The sequence below is a fragment of the Vanessa cardui genome, chromosome Z, assembly GCF_905220365.1.
Source record: "Vanessa cardui chromosome Z, ilVanCard2.1, whole genome shotgun sequence".
Lineage (NCBI taxonomy): Eukaryota > Metazoa > Arthropoda > Insecta > Lepidoptera > Nymphalidae > Vanessa > Vanessa cardui.
In genome coordinates, this window is record NC_061154.1 from 11413980 (window position 1) to 11441921 (window position 27942).

The 27942-nt window shown below is 31.4% G+C and overlaps 3 protein-coding genes across 3 annotated transcripts; 2 read left to right on the forward strand and 1 right to left on the reverse strand.

The window, feature by feature from the left end:
• Positions 1 to 3426, forward strand: LOC124543253. Its single transcript, XM_047121406.1, has 2 exons — positions 1 to 139; positions 2874 to 3426. Exons 1-2 carry the CDS (start codon positions 132 to 134, stop codon positions 3397 to 3399), a joined length of 534 nt encoding a protein of 177 aa, XP_046977362.1. The 5' UTR covers positions 1 to 131; the 3' UTR covers positions 3400 to 3426.
• An 834-nt stretch (positions 3427 to 4260) lies between these two features.
• LOC124543444 (leucine-rich repeat extensin-like protein 6) lies at positions 4261 to 6324 on the forward strand. The gene is made up of 2 exons (XM_047121675.1): positions 4261 to 4281; positions 5776 to 6324. The coding sequence occupies exons 1-2, from the start codon at positions 4261 to 4263 to the stop codon at positions 6322 to 6324; spliced, it is 570 nt and encodes a 189-aa protein (XP_046977631.1).
• A 4999-nt stretch (positions 6325 to 11323) lies between these two features.
• On the reverse strand, positions 11324 to 27493 carry LOC124543196 (protein grindelwald). The gene is made up of 5 exons (XM_047121304.1): positions 27338 to 27493; positions 18671 to 18880; positions 15358 to 15423; positions 13526 to 13659; positions 11324 to 12882 (listed from the first exon to the last, which is right to left on the reverse strand). Exons 2-5 carry the CDS (start codon positions 18870 to 18872, stop codon positions 12565 to 12567), a joined length of 720 nt encoding a protein of 239 aa, XP_046977260.1. The 5' UTR covers positions 18873 to 18880; positions 27338 to 27493; the 3' UTR covers positions 11324 to 12564.
• Between the last annotated feature and the right edge of the window lie 449 nt (positions 27494 to 27942).

Consider the following 27942-nt stretch of genomic DNA (forward strand, 5'->3'; position numbering starts at 1 on the left):
TCACAGCGCAGGTGGTCTGTGAAATTTGTTCGTTGACATTTTTCAGCGGGCCAAGAGAAAGAAACTATAAACAGATGTTAACAATACGTCGCTGAAACAAGTTGACGTTTCACTCAGAACGTTATTGAAAAATGAAACGGTATGTAATATCATATGTGATACATTTTATATTTCTCGCGTCTATTTTAAGAGCGTCGACATTATCTTTATTCCACATATGTTTGTCTATAGCTCCTCATAACATGTTTCACTACATCTTTTTATTTATTCTAAATTATAATCATCATCTGCCGGTAAATTTGTCGAATGAATGTCTCTTCTCCTTTTTGAGGAGTAGGTTTGCATATTCCACCACTGTGCTCCAATGCAATGGGTTGGTAGATAAATTAAAGCTATAATTGTAATCAGTCATAATTTACTACACAAGTTAGTATAAGTTGCGAAGTGTACATTAGTTAATAAAATAATAATAAAACAAAAAACAAAACAAAATCATTAAAACGTTTTTTATTTGTAACTAGCGCCACGACCCGACTCCGCATAGGTGCAATACTGGTACTAAATATACTAATTTTTTTTTAATTTACGACATAACATTAGAAACTTATAACAGTATTTCTAACTATATTGTCTATGTATTATATAAAAAAAACCTTTCTCTCGAATCACTCTATCTACACTATGTTTTATACTGTGATAATAGATGTAGGCGGGTGGTAGGTGATATTAAACATATCTTACATTATCAATGCGTCGCCAACCTTGGGAACTATGATGTTATGTACCGTGTGTCTGTGATTACACTGGCTCACTCGCCCTTCAAACTAGATTACAGAGATACTACAGCAGTAAGGTAGATTCCGTAACGTCCGCAGTTTCAGTTTCCGTCAGTGAGTTTTGATATACAATTTATCTTTAAAATAACAACAAATATGCCCGTAATGTTTCATATCTGTATACATATAATGTGATATCTTTTTTTAAATATAGAACATCAACTAAATTATTTACCATCTTGAACCAGTGTACTTTTGAACGAGTGTATAATCTCAGTCTTACGTGGTAATATATTATGCACTGTGTAAGATAATTACGAGTGACCCAGTGGTTAGGACGCCTGCATCTTAACCGATGATTTCGGGTTCAAACCCAGGCAAGCACCACTATTTATATGTGCTTAATTTGTGTTTATAATTCATCTCGGTTTCGGCGGTGAAGGAAAACATTGTGAGGAAACCTGCACATGTCTAATTCCATCGAAATTCTGCCACATGTGCTTTCTACCTACCCGAATTGGAACAGCGTGGTAGAATATGTTCAAAACTCTCTCCTTAATAGGAGAGAAGACCCAACAGTGGGAAATTTACGGCCTACTACTTTACTTTTGTACTTTACTTCTTACAAATATCGTATATTAATAAAAATGTAGTAAATTGGGAAGAAAATAATAACAGAAAAGTTTAAAGGCTTAAGGTAAGCTTAATAGCCTACTAATTGAGCGCAGGAAACAGCAACCGGTACAACGCTTAGTGATAGCGAAGGGAGGTATGACGGAGGCGGAGTGCGGTAAACTCCCCACACATGTCCACTAACAAATTTGTGAGGGTTTATCTGGCAATTTTTATAATTACCCAATACGAGGCTAATTATTGACCTATACGACTATACAGTCGTTTTAGAGAGCATAGAAATACTTTTCTTTTATTTTTATGATATAGGTTGGCGGACGAGCATATGGGCCACCTGATGGTAAGTGGTATATATACCATCACCCATAGACAATGAAGCTGTAAGAAATATTAACTATTCCTTACATTGTCAATGCGCCGCCAACCTTGGGAACTAAGATGTTATGTCCCTGGTGCCTGTAGTTACACTGGCTAACTCACTCTTCAAACCTGAACACAACAATACTGAGTACTGTTATTTGGCGGTAGAATAACTGATGAGTGGGTGGTACCTACCCAGACGGGCTTGCACAAAGCCCTACCACCAAGTAAATACATAATACTAAACAATACATGAAATAGTTATCAAAATATGAACTAAAATTAATAAAGAAATAAACGAATGTTTTTATATAGGAAACCCACCATAAATATTTGCTTTAATTTTGAAACTACGAAAAGAAACATTTATTTATTTATATCATACTAGAAATGTCGCACGTATAAACTGATATCAACAATTTCAAGTAGTAACGTTGCTTTTTACTTTTATCGCACGGGATGTTTGTAATTGTGAAAGTAGTATGTACGATTATATATATATATACTGTATATGTATGTGTAAGAAGCATTCGATGGAACTAAGACGCCACCTGTTGTACATTAATGGTAATCTGCGAGAAGTTAACCAACACCCAACAACAAATATCCAGTCTCATCTCGATCGCATACACAAAGAAAATAAGCGTTATTTCATAGATTTAAAGTGGTAAACAACTGTACTTAGGCATATAATAAACATTTATGAAAAAAAGCGAAACCAACAATGTAAATATATAGGTAAGATTAAACTTACGACAATACTATAAAACTTTAGAAAGAACCAACTCATGTTATAAAATGAGGAATTTTTTCTTTTAATTTTTCAATTTTAATATCAATTTCCTTTTTTCACATACGACAATTTAAAAAACATCGACGTCTTCTCTTATTGTTTTATTCAATTATAATACTACAACATGTATGATTAAGGTATATCTTTGATCTTTGCAAGATTAACTGTTAAGAGCTTAAGCCGATTAAATGTTTCTCCCAGTGCTCACCCGGCACTGTAACTCCCAAGTGCTTTATTCAAATGCACTATAAACCTAATAATAACCGTACAAAAGCTCAATTTATTCATTAATAATTACCATTTCGTTACAGAGTATTGACATGGACTTGTATTCTAATATTTCATTGGACTACGTTGGATTTTATAGACGGCTCCATAGCCGGCGTCACATATATGGATAACTTTGATTTTGAGCAACGGTACAGAGATGTTAATGAATGCAATCCTCTTTATTGGCATCCACTTCATTTACCGGATAAATGCATGAAAATGTTTGATAACTTGATTCGCTCCAGACTGGCCCCATTCTCACCGTATCGTGTTGCTGAAGAAAGAGCGAATGTTCCTGAGTATGAATTTTATCTAGACGATCTCAAAGAATACTCGAAGTACCCGGAACCAGTTTATGAAGTAGTAACAATGTCCCTGTTTGAAATATTGTTCGAATATTTAGAAAAAGATGTCAAAGATAATCCGAGTTCTCCAGATTTGGCGTTTTCGCCAAATCTAGGCGTGATGGCCTTATATAAACAGCCCGTTTCGTATAAAAGTGTTGCAATGATAAAAAAAATTGCCCGCTTTTATTCTAAACAACGTGATTTAATATATAGCAAATAAATTATTTAAAGATATGACGATGAAATACTATAAATCTAGTTTTCAATCGCAAGCGTGACTTATTGAAATGGGAAAGTGGAGTCAACTCCAATCCTATCCGTATTTTCGCACCTCCATGAGTAAATAGAACTATACTGATGATCTAATCGCATCACAGTTCCATTTCGCATTTATGATTTAATACGATTTCAAATATGTGAATAATCTGGAAATAAAGGTTAAAAAAACAAATCTGTACAATTGACAATAAACATTAAGATACCAATTAGTCGTTTGCTAATTAACTTCTGTTAATGATTTAACATTTACATACTAATTAGGCGATTGAAAGCTTAAATCTGTCAGCAATTTTATTACTACAAAGCTTTCTCAGAAACACTTTGTATCAAGGTTTTATTATTGAAAGGATTACTGTAAATCTGCTTTTTGATATATTAATATTGAACTACAAAGATCAAATTAAATTGGTAAAGCTGTTCCGAGAATTATTCTTTATATGATGCGTCCATATATTTCAAATGAAAATAAGTTAATAGTGGTTGCATTGAACCGAATTCGTTTGTGGGAAATGAGTGATAGCAAAAAATAAAAAAATGCTCGATGCGATATGATCTGCCCACCTTATCACCTTTCAATTTCCTGTCAGTATATCATCAATATTTATTGGACTTTTATATTAATTTGTTTTTATTGTTTTGTATATATTGGTTATAGTCTGCAGTGATATTAGCTTAGATTCGATACTATCATTTATGCTTAATACAAACGTATCTAAGTGTGTTCAAAGAATCAATGCACACGTAAAAAATATTTAAAAAAAAAAAACAAAATTGTAATTCATCTTATTTTTAGATGGAAAATATGTCTATGCATCCTCCTATTGTGAGTGAGCGTACCTGCTCCTGGTACTCTTACCCCTAAGAGCTTCGACGTTAATCGGAGTGACGGCGGAATTGTTTTTAGATACTTATCCATCGCCCATACTTTGCCGTACTCTGCTGGTCGAGTTCTTATCAAGAGCTTGAAATACAAAGAAAACGTAGAGCTTATCTGGAGCCTCACTGATGGCCTCAATGGCTGTAGGAAGACTGATATGCTAGGGACAGTCTTTACCATCCTAGCTATAAAGCTGAAAGCCTGTCCCTCCTCATTGGTTTTAGATTATTATCTTGAAGACATTGGCATCTTCAATTTAATAATCTTACAGGAAAAGTCTTAGGCCCTGAATGGTGTTACTCTAAGGAGTCTCATTCAACTTCGTATCACAAACTCTACCTTTAATAGTTGTGCAAATAATACAAGGCAGTGTGTCGAGTACCAACAGGAAGCTGAAAGAAACTGAATCATCCTGTATATTTCCCTCCCTCATGCTCTCGCGAAAGATGTGGCATGTGACCATTAATTCGTAGGGATAACCCATGCGTCACTCACTACAGTCCCAAAGATACACAACACCAGATACAGAGTATTAGCACCAGTACCCATACCATATACAGATTAGGTAAGTAAGGCTCAATATAATTTTCTTTAAAATAAGAATTACTATTTACTCTTCGAAATAAGCCAATAATAATAAGTGGGGAAGATAGCCAAGGGGTGCGGATTGATTGCGCTTTTGACACTTTATCATATTACTATTGAAGTTGGGTTACTATATGAACTACAAATAATCTAGTCCATCAAAATATATAATTACTCTTCCCCAAGCCGATATCGACAATGCCATCAAAGACAACTCATCAAGCATTATAGTGCACAAGTTTGTGCGATTGCACAAGTGCTATCTCAATAACATCACTTCGATAGTCCTATTTATATTACATGAAAAGAAATCTGACTCGTCCACGGCATTTTGAGTAAATTTAACAAATGTATTATATAAAATAACATAAATGTCTAGTATTATTTTACAGATTTCTACATTTTTAATTAAGTTTCTCAACTTATACTGGAAAACAAATTTCATCACCCGTCGAATTTCTTAAAATAAATATAACTTACTTCATTGATTTATTTCATTATTTTTCTTTAAACAATGAAAAATAAAAGATGTCTTCACAAAATCAGTTCTATTGAATTCCGTCTTGTTTTAATAAAGTGAAAATTTGCCCATTTTTATGTTCATTGTTCTATGAAAACAATAAAAAACCCTATTGTCTTCTCAAAAAAGTCCTTCCATTGAAAAGAACGTACACAGTAAGAAGTTCCACTTTAAAATCACAACTCCAATCACTGCAATCAACCGCTATGCTGATGAAAATTCGCGGAGCATGAACTTCATTCGAAAGGTATACAAATAATGCACAAGAACTATATCAGTGTCATCAAATATATTATTATATACTTTACGGCGAATTAATATTTTACTTGTTACAGGTTTTAATATTATTTTCTTGCACGACTCTGACGCAATGCGTTCGGTTAAGACGTATCAAAATTTCTTCAAGCTTCGATCCGTGCAACCCGTTATACTGGTATCCTAGACATATTCCAGAATATTGCAATTTTAGAACTACAGAGAAACCAGATCCAGCTATGATCCCGTTACTAGATCCTCCTCCCCTACAGCCTATTCCACTTCCTATGCCAGCACCTATCCCGCCACCCCTACCAGTACCTTTTCCACCCCCTTTACCACCACAATATCCACCGCTAATATCAGGAATGCCTCCTTCACCATTTATGCCTTTTGGGCTACCTTATTCAAATCCTATGTTTCCTAATTATTCTCCTGCTTTTCCCGCTCAGATAGGCATGGTACCAGGCTTACCTGGAATAGTTAGTGATGATGGTGGCATAAATATACTGCCTTTCTCAGACGTATATGCTGATGTTCTCGAGAAACATAAAAATAGAATGGTTAGAAGAAGACTAAATAAATTTTTAGATAGTCAAGAATATCGTCATCGTCGACGTTGGAAATGAAAAGTTCTTTGAAAATATAGAGAGATGGGTACAATAAAGTAAATAAAAAAATGAGCCTTCGTTCTTTTAATAAAAAAAATATTTACTTGATGTCCCTAAAATTGTTGTTTTTTATTTTATCTGTATGCTTAACTACTTACATAATAAAACTTGTAAACGTTTATATTTAAATTTAGAGAATTTACAAATAAATACAAAATATAAAAAAGAAATATTAATTAATTTATATAATGAAATACCTAAAATCATTTTATTTATAAGGTATTTCTTGTTAGCTAGATATATTCATAGAATACCACTTGCAAACTTGTATAGTTTATCAAAGTTGATAAATGATGATCGGCTTAATAAGTAGATATCATACATATATAGATACATCATAGATACATACTATTAAATAAAAAAGAACCTCATAAAGTAATAAAATCCAATGTAATTAATTTATTATATATATGAATAAACAAATAACTTAATGATCAAGACTATTCTAAAATAACTTTAAAATATGGTACCACTCCTGAAAGACCTCCCCTCTACGCTAAGTTATAGGTTTGCATTGGTGTGAGTAACGCTACGTAACAACATGTCTTAGTGTGCATAAAATGACTAATGTAAGAAAATAAAAAAAAGAAAACAAATAGATTATATTTAACGTTAAGGAGTGTGACTCGAATGAACAGGTAGGTATATTATATATATATATATATATAATGAAAACGATACAATTGTGTCACGGCGGTGAATAAATAGAATTAAGACTTTTCTTGTTTTATTACTAGAATTTTATTTCAAATTTAATCGAGAATAACAATAAGCACTTAAATTACATATTAAGTTATTAATAAAATCGTCATTAGCGAATGTTTATCTACCACTATCAATAATGTAAGTAGTTGATTTTATTCTATGACACACTTACGTATAAAAATGTAATAATAATAATATCAACACTTATAACAAAATAATTAATAATCTATCAATTGGACGGACTTCCCAAGGGCTTCATATATATACATACAATCTTAAAATTACTACAAATACTAAAGTTACTTGTGATAATTAATATTAATAATGTAAACACTAATTTTTTTACGACTTTTTGTCCAAAATTTTACTTTAAAAATTTTAAAATACTTCTAAATCACATTATTTTATAAAATTGCACTACAGCTATGAAAAAATTACAATATAAATATGAATAGGGCTTAAATACATCCTTAACCCTATTTAAGTATGATATTGCCGCAGAATATTAAAACCTTGATATTACTTCTACGTAACTCGACAGTAAATTTAAATTACTATGTAAGAAAAATCTCAAAACTCGATTAAGAACGCGATCGCAAAATGTTAGTTAAAGTGATATTACTTATAAGCGACTTTGATTACAAGAATTATAATACCTATTAAAAGGAAAACACGTATCAAAATTGCCTATCACGCTAAGTTACTTTACAACTTTTACGATCGAGTGTAAAATGTTTTAATTACTCAGTACGGTTTATTTCATGAGATTATTTATGTCATATTGTTTGCGTGTGCAAAGTTATTATATAAAAAATGATGATATTCATTTCGGATAACAAATGTATATACCAACTGTATATCATATCAGAACTATTAATACAAAGTGACTATTTGGAGTCAAACATTTACCTAAGACGTTTAAATAAATAAAGTCAGAATACCGAGTCATAATACAACAATATTTATATAAATGTCATTAATGTTTCATATTTTTCTATATTAAAATCATATTTGATTCCAGAAATATATTATCTAACACACGTAATACTTAACAGAAACATTACACAGTTTTCACGTGCTTAATTTGTTTATAATTAATCTTGTGCTGCATAATATCGATGAAAGTAAGCTGCTTGTGTCAGATTATCTCAAAGGGCTGATGGAGCGTGCTGAGTATTATAACATAACGAATCAAAAATCAATAGTGAATGTAAATTCCCAGTACGGAAAAACGACGCGTCTTTTTGTTAAAACACATGTCGCTTTCATTTTAAATATCGACGTAAATTTTTAAATACTATAGAAGCTACGTATGTCAGAGTCAGATCAGCGGGCTACATTTCTGAACTGCATAAGCCCATTTCAACGCTGACATTTCAACAGCCACCAGCCCGCGTTAGAGGAATAAACTTCAAACCTCCTCCTTAAGAGGAGACGTTCTTTGCTTAGCCATAGAACATTACAGGCTGTTACTTGATTGACACAAATAGTAATTACGGATTTTTAATCGGCATTTACATAATTAAATGCCATACGTGATAGTATGAAAACGTTATCACTTATCAAGCCAATAATTTAAATATTTGTTAGATAGTATAAATTTTTTTGAACGCTGTGATCTAGAGGAATAAAAGCCTTTTTATTTAACAAGACTTTTTTTGTAATTAACTGATTCACATCCAAAAAACCAATATATATTAAAGATATCAGAAGATGTAGATGGTTTCGGAAGCTTTACGATATAAAATTATTATATAAGCAACCACGTTCGTTTCATCCACTTCAAACTATTAACGTGACAAGCATGAATCTCGTGTATCAAAAATGTCGCTATAAATATTTAAACTACAATTATGTCCAATGCGTTATAACAAATTGGACATGATTATTAAGTGTTAAACATTAGCATCGTTTGTTATATCTACTATTAAATTCAATTGTAACTAAATCATTAATTCGAAAAGTTAATTTGTTTTACAAATTGTAATGAATACTTCTTATTTCTATCTAACTCAATACTTAATCCTATTCGAATTTAATATTCCCCCTTCATTCTTAAATACTGGAATGTATCGTATGGACGGTTAAAATTACACTCTATAATAATTAAATCTTACATCACCTAAACTAATTATAATATAATAAAAACATTATTAAAAAAGTCTTTAAAAATTAAAGCAATTGTCCTGAAAAATTAATGTATAAAAATTTTAGGAAAAAAATCAACTTCTAAATTGTTTTTGACAAAATCTTTAGTACACTGAATATAAACGAATAGTATGAATATACGCGCGTACATTATACCCTATTATATATTGTTTCAGAAAAATCCTTACTAATATAAAAACAATGAAAGTATGTTTGTATGTTTCACGCAGCAACGCTGTTAGAGCTCGAAGTTATTTTATAGATACGCAGTTTATAGTTCGTAAACTATGGAGGTATTCTGTAAGAGGAAACTCGAACTCACTCAAGAACATGAGCGAGAAATGTCGGAATTTGATATGCGACATTGACTATAATAATTATAAAATTTATATGATACACGTATCAATAGCATATCGTATGTTGTCGAAATTTTACAAGTGAAATACGAAGTGAGTTCTTGCAGAATGACAATACTGACATTCAATTTTGATTCAAAAACAAAATTTCCGTATTATATATAAATTCAATACACTAAAAAATGTTTTTGTTTGTGATTTTTCGTTTATAAATTTAATTTAAGTACTTTATGAAAATTATAATCGAAAATAAAATACCTTCTAGTTATTTTATAATCCGTGTTTTGTTATAAGGTTTAGTCTATGTTACTAACATTATAAATGCAAAGGCGTGTGCTTGGATATACGTTACACAAACACTTAAACTGAACGCTTTGTAATGAAATGTGACACGGAAGTAGATTACATCGTGGAATAGTGAAATTACTAAAAACTTTTTAATAAAAATAAAAAAAGAACAAAAAAAACTGAAATTGCATTTTGTCGAGCGATAACGTCGAGTAATTCATTATAAACAGACACCGAATTAATTAATTTAAAGACACACGAGGATTAGTCAGCTTATTTGAAAAGTAAATACAATACAAATATAAAATATGTTTTTCAAATATATATTGTATATAGTTGTAATAAGATCGATGTACTCTTAAATCTCATTACGCACTAATATACCTCGCGTAGTACTTCAAGTAATCAAGTCACATGGAGCATTCCTATTCCACGAAATAACTAAAATGTTGATATCAAATTGCAAAGATATTCCGCGGTATAACATAGGGTTAGACGGAATTGAGTCTGGAATTTAAACGAAAAATGCTTAAAAGACCGCGGTTTTGCTCCGATTATTAATACAATGCGACCCGCCCCGGCTACTATCGGGTCCAATTTATATAATACGACTGAATTATGTAAATTTCTTCTTCTATTGGATAATTAGTACAGGATATTATCTATACATACAAACAAACAAAGCCTACGTTTCTATAATATCAGTGTAGATATATATAAAATCTTTGATTCAAATACTTCTCTTTATAAAGAAAAAACAATATCCATATCTCTTAATTTCAATTTTAAAATGCGTTCAATATTGTTTCAAACTGACGTACCTTTCTGTATATTATTAAGACTTCGTATTACATGAACATAAAAATAAGCGGGATAATGCACAATTACATGACGAAAATAACATAATGATTAGATGACATCGACTTAAACGACAAATCTTAACAAAAACGTGTAGTGCGACGCAACTTAGATGTAGCATCGGCAAATTCAATAAAACCGATAACTGTCGATTTAAACAACCAATAGAAATAGCTCCCTATCGCGCCATTCGACGCTAATCATCGCTATAGATTCTCGCGTCAGTTCAACCCGAGAAAGCAAGTGCATGTAAATCGACGTGGCAGATTGACGAATATATGACGTCATATGATATTACAAGTTATTACGTTTGCGTGAAGATCATATTCGCATAAGAAATAAATATTGGTAATTTGGGATACCGTACTTAATTCGGATGTGATCGGTTTTGCCGATGTGACCTCTAAGTTGTGTCGTACTATAAGTATTCCAACGGACATTTACGGACAAATGAACACAAATCGTAACAAAACCGAAGCTGCCCGATCCATTCGCGCAATCACATACAATTCTATGAAATACTTACATCTAGATTAATGAAAACGAATACAGAAATACATACAAACTACACATTAAAACATTTAAATAAAAAAACTACATCAGCCATGCTGAAATATTTATTTTACCAAGAGTTCAACTCTTTAATAAAAGTAAGTAATTAAAAAGTTCATTTTTTACAGTTTCAGAAGCAGTTCGGAGAAATATATATTCAATTTACGTTTTATTGATAGATAAATCAATATATTAAAAGTTTTTAATTATTTATTTAAAAGTAGTGTCTGAAAAGCTGATAAAAACCTTTTAATATTTAAAAATTTCATTCATTATTATAGTTGCGTTATTGAATACATGTCTTTGTAAATTTATTATTATATCATGGTCAACATCAAAATTTATTTACTTCCCGTATGTAGTGGCACCTTTTCAAATCAAATTCATCCACCCACTCAATTACACACAAAAAATCAAAATCACACTACATACACTCATACACATGTATAATGTAAATGCTTGTAATTCAAAACTTGATTATTTATTTACCAGAAATAATATTACCACATAAATATTTCTGGCAACAAACGGTTAAATTATTAATAATATAAATGTGTTCTCATAACGATTACCTACAAGTATTGCTTAATGAATACACACATTATAATACCATTTCGTTTTCGTCTACGAAAAAAATTATTATCACTAATACTAAATGTATTTAAAATGATGACGTATATACATCCAATATCCATTAAAGATTACATTTTTATTCGTTTGAATACCTAAATCGACATATAAAGTATTCTGTGTAGTTTAAAATTCATATAATCTATCAATATTATTTCCAAATTTATGATTAACAAACATTTTTTACATAGAGGTTATACAAAAGATCCAATATTAAGTAATAAAGTATGCATCACAATGCCGTATCATGTTTTAACATTATCAATTAGTGATATCCGACGTTACTCCTTCCTGTTGAGCTAATATTACGTATAATACCTGATGTCGTTTGTGATGTCTGTGAACTGTGTGATGTTTCGTAATTCCGCTAATGAGTCGACTAAATTGCTCGATTTTGCGGACGGACATTCGGCTTTAGTGATTAGCGACGAATGGAATACATAAAATTGTTTTAAATTATAACTATTGTGAAATATGTAAAGCATTCATCCGCTTATTGCAAAAAATCATCGTTTTAATGACAATATTACATAGTTGAAACATCATATTGAATATGGATTGGCCACAAATTCTCGATGAACTATTTGATGACGATCTATTGATTGTTCTAGGAAACGTTCGTAAACGTCACGGATTTACTGCCGAGTGTCATAACCGATTCTCAGAATTTATGACTAGCTGCCGGTTGTTCGGGTGGAGTGACATTCATGCCCATATTGTCGTATGAAAAATCTAAGGTCGTATCTTCAGCCGGATGTCTATTACTGAGAGCAGTGCTTATGGTCTTCGGTGTTGTAGCTCCCTGACTACCTTCGGTTTGTGTTCTAGTATCTAAATCCCTGGCGTTGAGTGGCTGTTGGTTTTGTCGCTTCGGTGGTTCGGTATTTCGTATTTCCAATTTCAATTCGGGCTTAGGTTTCGGGAGCTCAGCGTGTGGATTGTGATGCGTTAAGTCCGTCGGGTATTGTTTAACGCGATTCTGAAATATTATACATTATATGAACATTTAAATCGATCCAAACATTCATCTGAAAAACCTCTATTGATATAATAAACGGATATTCTTATATTTGCAAACTAAATGTATATTATTGAAGGAATGGTCACGTTTATACGCTTGTAAGAATTAATAACTTCTTACACCTTAAATGCGCCACTGACCGCGAATGCTACAATGTTATGTCCCTCGTGCACGTAATTACTCTGATTCACTCCTGTTTGAACCGGAACACAGTAAAATAAAGTATTGTTGGGTAGTATTACTTGAAAATAGAATAACTGAAGGGCTTGCAAGCCATCGCCAAAGCTAAATTTTTTTCGTACTGGATTTTGATAAATATTTTAGAGCAAAACAAAACCAAACATACAGGCACTTTTAATCAAATGTTTTTTTTATTATAAATAAACAAATAACAGCGGCAAAATGTATTTGGTGGTTGAATTTAAAAACTACAAACTTTCACGTAGTATTTCATCAAAGAGTGACGTTTAAAACAAATTTTTAGTCATAATAACGAGCACAACAAAATAAAAAGATGATAATATAAAGATGTAAATAGTTTTATAAATATGTCAAGATTGGTTCTACTCTACCAATTGGAAAATTTCAATATAATTCTAACCTTACTCGGTTGTAACTTTTGCTTGATATATCTCCATGACAGTCTTCCTCTACAGAGTATTATTAGAACTAAAAGAAGTACAGCCAGAGCCACGCTGCTCACAATCAACGCTGTCTGCGCTTGTCGCTGGACACCTTTACAAAGAAATTTATAATTAAATAAAAAAAAAAATTACTAATATATTCATTCTATACAAAATTACTGGCATGATAGGTTTATATTATCGAACTTAATAACAATTACAACTTAGTGGCTTGCATAGTGATCATTGCTAATAATAAGCATGCTCATTTCAAGAAACACATGCCTGTTGATTTCAATTTCAAATATGCGACATGAATGCAAGAAGTATAAATGGCCATTAGCTCGACTAAACAGGTTCGCTATTTTTATTTATTAATTAGGTTCCTTTACATAAAATCGCATATAAATGCAAGCAGTCGCAGCAGACTTTTTAAAAATTATGCACGATTTCCATGTATGTGTTGATTCCGATTTTTCTTATATAATAATAAATTGTGTACGTAAGGCTTTTGCACTTTAATCTCAGAATAAAAATCATTTTTACAATGCGTAAACAAGATAAAAGTCGCAACAAGATCGCAAAGCTTTTGTAACAATTGAAATGGAAGGAGAAAGAATATCATAAGAATCTTAGCACCAACAACTTAAGTCCTTTATGCTCTTAAACATATTACAGAACTAACTTTACTATAGATCGTTCTTAAGAGAACATGTCCGAACATGATTTGCTTAAATTTTTATAACTATAACAAATTTCAGACCAATAAAGAATCCTTTTGGTCTGGTGATTAAAGTGCTACAAATTTATTTATAAGTTGTATTGTCATATGGATCATATTTTTGACCGTTTTATTTGCTTCCATATATTTTATGATAAATCCTTGAGTACATAATAAATAAAAAATACATATATCATTTAATATTAAATTTGCAAGTAACAAAGAAAACTAATGAACTTTTTCTTCATCGACTCGGCCGGGAATCGAACCCGGGACCTCGGAGAGGCGTACCCATGAAAACTGATGTACACACTACTCGACAACGGATGTCGTCAATATGAATCAAGAACGACACATTCACAGAGATATGTGTATGTTATGTAAAATATATACAATAAGTATTGTTTTATCGCATATTATTCAATATTCGCAATGCAAACACATTTTTATAAACTAGAACTTAATAGCTAATAATTTTGCATGAAATACATCTCCCCGATGAAATGTATATTAATACACCATAAAATAAAAATATAATTTTTACTCAATCAATTTAAAAATCTCTCTATAGGAGTTTTTGTTTTATTTACTTAAAACCAAATGGATTTAATATCAATAAAGCATACCTATTTGCAATATTTAAATAACATTGGAAATATATCAATAGCAATTTTATATTTGTGTTTGCCAAAAATTCGCAATACAAAGAAATGTAAAATTGTGATCAATTTAGCACATTCAAAAAGAAAAATATTCGCCGAGCAATTATATATTTTTCAAAAAACATTGAATTCGCGTCAACATTTCATATTGTTACTTTTATTAATAATTGGTAATATAAATAGAAATTTATTTCACAGCAAATACTAGTGAAATAACTGCATATATCATATTAAAAATTCAAATATTAGTAGGAATCAAGGAAGGTTATTGAATAAACATTTAATCAAAGAGCAAGCAATGCACAATAATTGGTATCTATTGAGATATTACAATAAAAAGTGGAATAGGTTAGCTCCGTAAATATTGTTTGATGTTGGAACGGCTTGTAAGCCTCATAAAAGTAACACAATTAAAAAGTATCCTCACTGTTAATATCCGATGGTGGAGCGATGCTTTCCGACTTGCGCATGTATCTCAAGTCCAGCAAATATCCTGAAAAGTATAAATTAATATCATTAGCATATTTTATTGAAGTTCAAACATTTTAAATTCAAACGAAGGCAGGTAAATCAACTTATTATGCTCCTCCAGCAAATGGGTCACCTAAGGTTAAATGGCCACCACAGGTCATGGCGCTGTAAGAGATATTCATTTCTTACATTGCCTTGGGAACTAAGATGTCATGTCCCTTGCTACACTGGCTCACTCTCACATCATACCGAAACACAAAAATACTGAGTACTGCTGTTTGGCGGTAGGATATCTGATGAGTGGGTAGTACCTACCCAGGCGTGCATGCACAAAGCCCTACTACCAATAAACTTTATGTAACTGTTCTTTCTACTTAACTGAGCTGAAATGGTCCAGTGGTTAAAAAGAATATCTTAACCGATGATTGCGGATTCAAATCCAGGCAAGCTTCACTGAATATTCATATGCTTAACTTATGTGTATAATTCATTTCGTGCTAGGTGGTAAAGGAAAACATCGTGAGAAAACCTGCATGTGTCCAAATTCATAAAAATTTTGCCACATGTGTATTCCACCAACCCGCATTAGAACAGCGAGTTGGAATATGTTCCAAACCTATCCTTAAAGTGAGAGGAGACCGTATTCAGTGTGAAATTTACTGGTTGTTGTTGTGCTTAATTATTGTTTACATCGCGTACTGGTTGGTGATTGATACATTTCGTTAGTGAGTGTATTTTTTCTTAAGAGAAAATATACCTAGACGTGGGACATTAAGGGGCACTTGGAACAATATTTAAAACTGCGATAGAGATGTATGATAATAGTAAACGTCTCTGTGTCAATAGCTCATTATACAAAAGCACGATCTGCAAGCACACAGAAGCAACTAATTAAGTCGGAGTAGCATTTGCTCTGTTTATATGCGGACAGTACTTTTTAAATTAAAGAAAAACTAATTACATTTTTTACGCAAACACATTTTCTTTTAAGTTCAAACAACCAATAGACAATATTTTCATTTTTTATTAACTAGCTACTTTTCCTGGCTTCAAACTGGTAAGTACAATAAGGATTTTAACAATTTATGAATTGGAGAATAAACATGAAGAAAAAATATTATTTTTATAAGTTAAAATTCACAACTTTTCTCTCATACAATATGCACGTATTATACATAGAAACCTACCTTCCTTCATTCTCTGTGTTTATTGAGAAAACCGCATTAAAATCCGTTGCATAGTTTAAAAGGTCTAAGCTTACAGACGGTGGAAAGCGACTTTGCGAATTATACTACGTTAATATACTGAACGTATGTATATTAAATTATCGTTTGTTATTTTTACGTTTATTATAAATAAACATGTTAAAACGTACAAAGAATATATATTATCTATATTGTATCTTCTAAGCTCCATACGAATAAATAAAAACACTTCTAAAGAGAGTTGTAGTTGTAGTATCGACTTTGTCTACTTCAACATTCATAATGTATCTCAGCAGAGTAAATACCTAACTAGTCAAAGGCAGCTTTAAAATTATAGACAATACCGTCCACGCTTCTGGAAAAAATGTTGTAAATATAAAATTTATGATATTTGCTTCGAACAAAATTCTCATATATTGCTTGACAGGATTTAAAAGGTACGACATTTAAAAAGGATTTAGCACAAAGGCATTTTAATTTTAAAAACTGACTGTTCCTGAGAGAATATTTTCAACGAACTTTCATCCGTTACTATTTGTCAAAGGTGGAATTTCCGAGAATCTGCATTGTAATACTTTTTTAGTGTGTTACAGAAGTAGGTTGGGTACCTGTTCTGCCCTGTACGGTCTGTTACTCGGCTCACACTTGTACATGTTTTACACTCGAACGCATTCATGCATGTTGCGCAGTACTGTCAAAGTCAGCCGACCGTAACTTTATAGCATTGTTGCTACCCTCGCCAATGACCTGTTGACTGAGCTCGGGTTATATCAATTTGCCTTGTCACTTAACAACGAAACTACAACTATTTTTTTTCTTATTGAATATTCAAATCAAAACTAAATAATAATAACAAAAACATATATCGTAAGAGAAACTGTGTGAAACATTACTCTTGTTGAACAAACTAAAGGCAAATGGCTATATTCGTCGTTAAAAGATTTACGTTCCAGTCCAGTTTATTTGTTTGCATCCGAGCTCGTTTACTGACAATCTGGCTTGCAATTGTCCCATTGGCATAATCACGCATATTGTAGATACTAATTACGCAAATATATCTATAAGCGACTTGCATTACTTTTTTTAATGAAATGTATTAATAAAGAAGGTAGCTTATATTTTATTTTTGTAATATTTAATCGTTTTGAATCATCCATATTTCAACTCTACCACTGTTTTGGAAAACAGAATCTAGCAACAAGAAGAGGCTAAGAAACTTGTACTGTTACTCTTTTCAGATAACCAAATTTACATAGCTGTTAGTATTCACAATTATTGTTCTTGATCAGTCCTGCGTTGGAAATCAAGCTTAAAACACACAAAAAATCTTATTTTAGTGAAAAATAAGATTTAATGATTAATCTTATCTTAAGAGAATTGTTTTCCTTTTAATTATATCGCTCCATTATACAATGACAGGTCACTATTATATAAGTCATTACTTGCAACTCACGCTTTCTTTGAATAAATCATAAGTTGAGATTTGATTCAAGACTATTATTAACTTACATTTACGATAATTAGCTAGGCTTTATCTAAATTATTTACCGAGATAACGTAACAATATGATTTGCAAATGGTCTCAACAAAGATGTTTGACCAGAAACTTACATTCTTTAACCGGTGTGTGAGTGAAACACAATTAGTTAGAGTAAGAGAGACGTGTTGAAGGTGGCGCGTTGCGGTCACGAAACTGGTTGTTGGCTCCGAGGTCGAACGATAATTAACTCTATGTCTTTAACGTTGAAGTTCATATTCGCTTTTGTTTCCTTAAACGGCCCCCATTATTATTTTATGTACATGAATATTAGTCATCGTCATAACTTTACATACTCATCTTAGTTTCACAGCACGAAATGTTCACAGAATATTATCTATTTCATCAATATCTGAGCTCTAAATTAAATTTATGTCACCGTCACAACCACTAGGGTTATGTACTGCATTATGTCATTTAGTTAAAATCTGCCAATAACGAATATGCAATCGAATGATCCTATAAATAGTATTTCCCTTATAATATATCGATCAGTACGTTTTTTTGTAGCCTTCGAACTAACAAACCTTGACACTCCTTGATGCAGAGGCCAGCGTCGTAGTTGTGATCGGATTTGTTGCAAGCGACGCTGCACGGCGCGCATCGGTTGGTCTCGGGCGAGCAGTACTCGTCAAGTTGACAAGTCAGCTGACCGCATCTGATGCCGTCCAATGTGAGTTGGGCTGATGCTATGCCAAGAATTGCCGAGAGACAAAGTATTCGAGACATTATATTGCCTGAAACAAATTAACGTTCATAAATAAAACACGTCTAATTTCATATTAACAAGAGGCTCGTTTAGGCGTAAACAATTACTGTTGAGGAAGTATGCCTTAATATAAATATTATGTACATTAGAATAAGAATTAGTATCTGGATAGGTCTGTTCTAAAATTTGCAAAATAAATTCACCAACCTAGGTGAAACGTAATCGACGTTGTTACCTAAGTTGGAGAAATTATTTTGTCAAAAATTTCAAAAGCATTTTCCTTTTAACCTAAATAGGTTACTTTCATCTCACACACTTATTTTTCGTCGAATAATGGATTTTAATTCATCATAAATCCTTAATATCTTACGTTAATAATATTGATTATTTCTTAAGCATTTTTATTACCAGCAATTCAATAAACAAGTATTCAAATAGAATTAGATCTTAAACAACGTGTAATTAAGGCGCGTTATCGCTAAAACTATAGTCTATAAAGAATTTAATGCACAGCACGTCATAGCCTTTAATGTTCAAAATACTGTTGAAAATCCAAGCGTTATAGAGGCTATGAGTCATCGAGCAGGTAGCGCGCGAGCAGGTATTGGATACATATAAACGGTCCCCATATAAACCTACAGAACAGGTGTACTATAGAAAAAAAACTTTGGATATCCTTTCATAATATTAACTGTACAAATATGAAGGGAAGCTAAATATGAAACAGGTACCTTTTGTTCCATTTTTAAAAAATTAGCTAATCGTAAGCGACTGAGGTTATAAATATGAGGTTGATAATTTTAGTTGTTACTTTTATTGAGGTATTTCATAGTTTATTAAAATAAGAGATTGTGTAATTTTAAAGATCTTTACTGGGTGGATATCTAATAGCACAATGAGTCAGAACGAATGGTTATACCTAAATAGAATATGATTTTGAAGATTTTAAATAGTAATGTGAAAATGGAAAATCATCAGCTTAAAAATATTCGTATAATTATTTTAGGTTACTCTATTAAATTTAACATAAAACGATGCGTGTTTAACAGGAGAGCCTTGTAGTTTTGAAAAAATATATAATTTAATTTATAATTCTTAAATGTGAAATTGTGAGCGACTTAAATTTGTGTCAAGGAAAAAAAAATAGTTTTTTTTTAAAAATACGTACCCAAGTCACAAAAAAACATATTTACACGATAATTTAATTTTAATAAAAACAATAAACGTTTTATCAAGGTGGAAACATTGGTTTAAGTATTATATTTCCTTTGAACATGATAACAAATAAATACCAGCAAGGGCACAACACTGAGACGGAGACGATCGCACAGTTTTTATTATGGTTGCTAGGTAACCAAGCTAACAACCTCATAACATAATTCATAGCATTCACTACCGCAAGGGAAAAATATGGACAACGCCATCGATTACGTCTTAAATAATAATCGTAATGTAATTTAACTTTTATCATTTCATCGGATTACTAAATTAATTACACCCAAAGACAGATAACATAAGCAAAATTTGTGTTTCAATAGAGTCAAATGAATACATGAACAAACGATGTAAATGCTAATTATGATTATCTTTATATATTTATTTTTTCCCTTAAATATGGGAATTGTGGGATTATTTAATCAATGAAAAACAATTGAAAAGCATTCTTAAGGAATAACTTGAAATATTTTTATATATGTTTCTAAATTTCGTTAATATTTTAAATTTACATGCTAATAAACTAAAGCTATACGTGACATGAGCGAGACAAGCAGTGATCTAAACGCCAGATCACCTTGAGGCCCAGCTGATACTCGATGTAGTTATAACATAAAAGCACGTATCGTGATAACCAATAATCAATTGGAATTTTGGACTCAGATAGAAATGCTTGTGATGTGAGAAAATTATTTTTTAATTGAAATAAATGATCAAAGAAAGCATATCTTGAAAGGGTTTATGAATAGTCGGAATTCACATGGAACTGGTGAAATGGCTGAAATCTAAGATTTTTTACACAAATATTAATCCTGTACTACACTCTCTAATATAACTGCAATATGAATATTCGTCGGAATTTAAATTGAAATTGAAATCGGTATGAAAACCAAAGCTTTGTAAGACTTTCTGCCTATCAATATAATCCCAGTCCTAAAAGCAATAACAGCTTAAAAAATATTATTCTATGTAGCGGACTCAATCTGATTCTCAGAAATCGTTTGACTAACGCGTGCTTATTAAATGCAGTAATTATGTCATGAACTAATCAACCAACTAAGGTTTCTGATATTATCAGATAGTAAATTTTAAAATAGTTTTCGGTATTATAACAGAATTCCTTTTATTTAAAATTGACGCCAAGACAGCCAGTAGTATTTACATTCGCATTTCATGAAGCTAGACAAGAATAATATTCATAATTACAATTTAATAAGTAACAGACAATTTTATAACAATTTAAAACTCATTTTCACTTAATTAAATAATAATTAGGTTGCTTCATTAGAGACAATTAATGTTTTAGTCAGCGCCATAGTTTAAGTGTATTTCTACCATTGGGTGTTGTTCAGTCAGCACTTTGTCTAAACGCCCGTTATCTGGCCAGGTGAGCAAACAGCATTTGAGACAGCTCGGTGTAATATCCGGACCAGAACAGTGTTCGCCAATCATATCCGGTAGCTTTGACACGTCATATATTACCCAGTTGCATATACTTTGAAATCAATTCTGATAAACGAATACATATATAACGAAATAATGAATATTTTTTGATAAACGATATTAACGATACGTATATAATCAAAATTAATATATTATTTTATTTTATTTTAGACATTTACACTTGGGTTTATATTGAATTCGAAATTTATATGGAACAAAAAGTACTTAATAAAGGTGTACCCGATTAATAATAGGTAAATGTATACCCAAATATTAGTGAAGACACAAGTCACTACGACATTGATTGTTTAAATATGATATACAAATGCATACCCACACAAAGTTAATTGTTATTGAAATACAGTTTTGTATGTGTTTGTTCAAGCACAGATTCACCGAGAGCCTTTAGGAGCTCGAGCGACGAAGGCTCTCTTGCATACAAATGAGATAAAAACAATAAATACAGCATTGGCATTCCCCACGCCTTTGTATCGCTGCCGCTTTCCTTAACATTCTGTGGCTATGACATAAAACTGACTGCTGTCTACACTTGGGCTCACTTGAGTGTTTGTCATATCCACATAAGCCAACCAGAAATATACACAATCAATCATTTTGCTAACGACTTTCCTAATATTTACTGCACCTGTACCATTAGATATGGCTTCAATTGATAGTTTAACAATGTATGTGTTTCCTTATAAAATGTAATGACATATCTATAACTATAGAAGTGATATATCAACGATTTTTATACACATACAGCAGTTAGTCGAGTATCATCCAGGTATTGAATAGTTATAAAGATCGACTGCATCGCCCGGTTTACCATATGACGGTCCTTTCCGACACCCAAAAATCCTGAGAAAGATTTCACTAAACTCTGATGATATCTGATGTCAGGTTATGATGTAAAACATCGTTAATATTGACGTAAAACGACCAAGCTGGTCAACATATTGCATACTTCGTTAGTATTTCTTGGCACAGAGCAAGCACCAAAACTCTCGGTGGAACACTTGAGCTCATGAGGAAATGACAAGAACTAAGTACTATCGTTTTTGTTAGATAATTACCGAACTATTAAAAAGCTGACGCGACACGAAAGTGTTCTCTCGCAAGTTAAGGAGGCATCGTCTGACGAAACTTAACACTGAAAATAGGAAAGTGCCTTTACCTTTAAGCCTGATATTGTCAGGAAAGTAGAGTGCTCTTGTAGACGCTAGTACAGTTCAAGATCGTAAGAATCAATTAGAATCAGTATTGATGTTATCGAGAAAACCATTCTTAAAGGTTTTGTATTATATTCAAATTTTTATCGAGGTATTGCCCTGTATCTAATCAAACACATTCCAAATAAAAATCAAAAGAATAATAAAAACTCGAAAGACGTCCCCTGTAACCTGTGACAAACCCAAGTAACCAAGGAAGCTATAACTAATCATTATGTTCTTTATGTAAAGTGGCCATTGCGATTTTTCAAAAAAAACAACGTTAATTCAGTTTTCTAATGGTTATGATTAAGATATTCTGTAACGGAAAACATCAGTCACACTCCTCCCAACGTCACGTAAATATTTTGAGCTAGGTACTATATAAGATATGACACGTCCGATGCTGATATTTTCAGATATTGTCTTACGATTGTTTTCCTCCCATAAGACAATACGTACTGACCGGACGCCATTTTCATAACATAGACATTACAAAACAGTCGTCATTACAATTGTCATTTTTCTGAAATACAACGCGTTTAATTCTTACAATACCTTTTGTTTTATTTTTCACTTTAAATGACCAACAAGTAATTAACTGACCTTCGTAGAATTTAATATTAAAATACTGCTTATAACCGGAGTATTTAATGTAAATTTTGGGATCGGATGCTTTAAAATGAGATATAATAGGATGTGGTCACAATAAAAAACCGCATCACCCAATAGATATTCATTACTGATCGATAATAAGGAACACTAGTACATTACACGTATAATATACTTCAGTATCTATGGTAGGGCTTCGTGCGGTCCTATTCACCAATTCGTTTACCGCTACACAAAATCACCGTCGTATTCCACACGTGTTTGAAACCAAAAAGTTTCTATTGATATTTCTATAGAGTCTTTCGAAAATGTACCCTGGCTAGTAAAAGAAAGGTGCACCTATTCTATTCCGATGAAACCACAAATATCAAATAAATTGTCTCGAAATATCTTACTAAGATATTTAAAATTGTAGCTCTTTGAAATATATTTACTTTACTTCTTATACATGTTCAAAATGATTTATCTTTTATCATGATGTAAGAAACGCCTCTTATCTTCCTTCCGTTCATTAAAAACGATTTGTCATAAGATTGAGACAAGAAAGGACTTTCCTTAAACAATCCCGAATGTCGCCTACCATGTCCTTGAACATTAATTTACCTATTTATATTTATAAAAAACAATTTACTTGGTTTGTAATTTCAAATAAAAAAATAATTACTTGCTTTTAGGACAAAAGAAGATTTTGCGATCGTCTTGGTATTTACGAAATTTAAGTAATTATTTTTTTGGATCAGTCCTACATAAAGACATGAACAGCTAAATACAACATTTGTAAATTTCAAACAATTGTCTAATTATAATTTTATTTTTATGGAAAATATATATGTTGTACATATAATGAAAGAAAATGAAAAAAAATTATTTGCTAATGTTGTTAAGGGCTTTAGCAGTTTTTACTATCGTGTATCTGAGTGAGCCAGTGTAATTATAGACACGAATAACGTTTAAGATGTGATGATTAATTATCGGTGGATTGAATGGAAGGCAATTAATATTATGTACAGACCTACGATTTCCATAGTCTGTATTCCTATTATAAGTTTAAAAACATAAAATTTATTTGTATTTTTGATGGTACGTTAACGTATTAATTCGATTGCGATAAAGTGACATTTTGTTAGTAGAATTACCCTCAGTGCAGTGGCACCTTTTGAAGTTTTATATAAGTGCAAATTTAGCAAATAACTGACTGATGTACACCATAGACGCCTATCACTGTATGGGCATAGTATGAGGAGGAATGTTGTAAGGAAGGTCTAGAGCATGGATATGGATCGATATAGAAGTAGAGGACGACCAAAGAAACGATGGATGGATTGTGTGAAAGAAGATATGTTTAGAGAGAATGTTACTTGCGAGATGACGTCCGACAGAGAAGTATGGAAAGAAAAGACCATCCCAAAAAGATTGGGATGAGGGCAGGAGGATGACGAACGGACTGATGTACACAATTAAATAGTTTTTTCCGTAGTTACATAAACAGAATAAGTAGTCGTCTGACCAATCAAGTATTACTGGATTTGTTTAATTATTCATAATAAATTAGTATATTTCGTGTATTTTATTTTATATCTCATTAACGAATCCTCCGATTGTTGTACTAGGTACGTTATGTAAAGGCCTCATTAATTAAATATTATTCAGTTTTAGTGTTGCATTACTATTCACGTAATAAAGAGAAAACATAATAGAAGCTTCATTGAACATCATTTATGATTTAAATTTGCCATTGTTCTAAAATGGAAAACATTCATTTATTTTACGATGATTTATTCTTAATCACGAAACTTTGTATCTTGTTATAATTTAATTAATTATAAGTATTATACCAGCGTAATAGCAATATTTAATTTTTGGCTATCGCGAATGTTATTTTATACTAGCAAAAATAACAATACATTAACTGTTAATATTTAACATTTTAAGCTTGTTTTAATATATATTTAGATACGAAATTTCAAACAACATGACGATGATAAATAGCCTGGAATTAATATAATCTGTTTCGTCATTTTCATACAGTATGCACGAAAATAAACTGTAAATAATTATAGTGACAAGTACCCACACATTTTTTTAATGATTAATATCAAGCTTCTTCAACGACTTTTCTTTCTACAAATTGTCGATACTGGTAAAAAAAAATAGTGGTTTGATAAAGAACGAAAGATATGGCGATTGTTTAGTCTTATCATTAATTTTTTGTTTTTCAATTCATTCTAAAGATAATTTGACGGAAAACTAGAAAAAATGTCCTACGAATCTAATGGCTTGGCTTGTAACCTGAGTAAAAAAATAACATAATAAAATGTATTAATAAACGGTCGATTTTCGTATTATCTATTATTTGCATTATCTTAAGTCATATCGTCCCACAAATAAACTGATGGGATTTTTCTGTCCAATGGTGGGCTGTCTATAGAATTGTAATTTATTTTAGTTTATATTATAGTATTTATTTTACCTTATATTAACGTTTATATGTTTAATATAAGGTATAGGCACATACCAGTAAAGGCCTTACATTTAATTAATATTCAAAGGTCCTTGCAAAAGCGTACCGGAAAATGACAAAGTACCGTTGATGTCCTACTGTTGACAAAGACCAGGTCTTTGACCATCAGTAAGGCATCTAACTTATAGGTTTGCAGCTTAAACCAAAATGCTAATATGTTGTCCCTCTTCAAATACACTTGTGTCCGAGTTTCACAAGACACGTGTAATTTTCCTTATAATGTTTTGCTGCCCCGCTGAGTACGAGATGTATTATTACAAATTATGATTATGAAACTCATTGCTCGTCCGGATTTCGGGTTCATTCACGAGACACCCTGATCTACGTTGATCACCCATCATTATGTTCTACCTACCTACTGATCCAGAATGAGTCCTGTTAAGTATGTACGTATGTAAGCATGATATTTTCATTTAATTTTATAATAAAATAATAATACCAACATTTTTGCCAGCGGCATCCATTTGCGTGGGCTTCAGATATGGATTTACAATATTTGGACGAACAGTGAGAAACCCTTTTGTTTGGCGATAATAAATACGTACTCAATGGAATTATAAAGGAATATACAGAATTTTATTAAATTAGCTCGAATTTTTGTTTAATATTACTTATCAAATAATAATTTTTGTTTATGAAAAAAGCCCTTCAAATATTCATTATTTACAAATTCTCACTTTAATAAAAATTAATTAAATATTATCCGAGATAAAATGTATTATATATCGAATTTAATAACCAAAGACACCTGACATAATTCCAAAAGACAACCTCTACAAAACACCTCTTAGCCTATCTTACAAAGTATGAGATGACTCATCTAGATAAAATGTTGAGAAAAAACGTCTTAGATCATTGTTAATATTAGATTGATTTTATTAAAAAAATATCTTGATGACTAAATATTGTAGTACTCATATGTAAATTGTATTAAACCTTAGATGATTGAGAATTGATCTGAGACGGGAACATTATGAACTAAATTTTCATAAACTATTGGGCTCTCTCACTTAAGACTTAAAGCACCAGTAAAGAAAAGTATAGCCTAAAGATATACCTAATATGCACTCATAATGATTCATTATTTTGAACAAGATCAATTTGTATAAAAAAAACAAGTAACAGAGTTTTTCATTTTAATTCTTCCAATCACATCCGAAAAATAAATATATACATTAAATTTTGAACCTACTGACGCAATAAATGTAGCTTTGGTATGGTCACATGAGCAAATCAATTATTAAGATAGAGCAGCCTATTAAGGATCACTAATGAAAATAAAATGATTCAATAAATGGCGCAATTTTGTATATTTCGAAAGTTATTACCATCAATTTTTAGAAGTAATTTAAAACAATACGTTCTCAATCTCTAATGACACGATTGTAAACGGATACGCTAAATACGATAAGAAAAGGCATCATTTAAAACTAAAATACAACACTAGACTTATTCTATAAATAAAAATAGAACCACAACTCACCTTAGGCCGTTATCATTTTGTCACTAAACTACGTATACACTTATTAACACTGCCAACTTTCTAAAATTAATTTAAAACTGTTTCGAAGCCTTCACAGCCTCGGCGGCCAATCGTGAAGGTGGGTGACGGAATGTGACTCTTGCGCAGGTAAAGCGACTTCGGTGTTGGTGGAAAAATTTCTTTGTGTGCGTAAATGTAATTATTTACTTAGTATCCACAGTGCATCCAACAAGTGTGCGCTCGGCGATGTACAATAGAGTTTTATACGGTTTTATAGAGTACAACGTCGTTGTATTCTATTCGTTAAAACTTCTACTTATTACATTTGTTGAAATATTTAAACAGTGACTGATATCTGAATTTATATAAAATTTGAAAAAATTAAAGTATATATCTATAAGGATTATTGTCACTATATTACAAAGATAGAGTAATAAGTATTTCTAAATTGGGTATATATATTTTTGAAAAGATAAATCTAAAGTCAGTGCGATGCGCAAAACAGTATATATTTTACCAACAAAAAATATTATTTCAGTATTCTCAACCACAGTCACAAATATAAACGTTTTATTTACATTTAGGATTACGTTAAATAAATATAT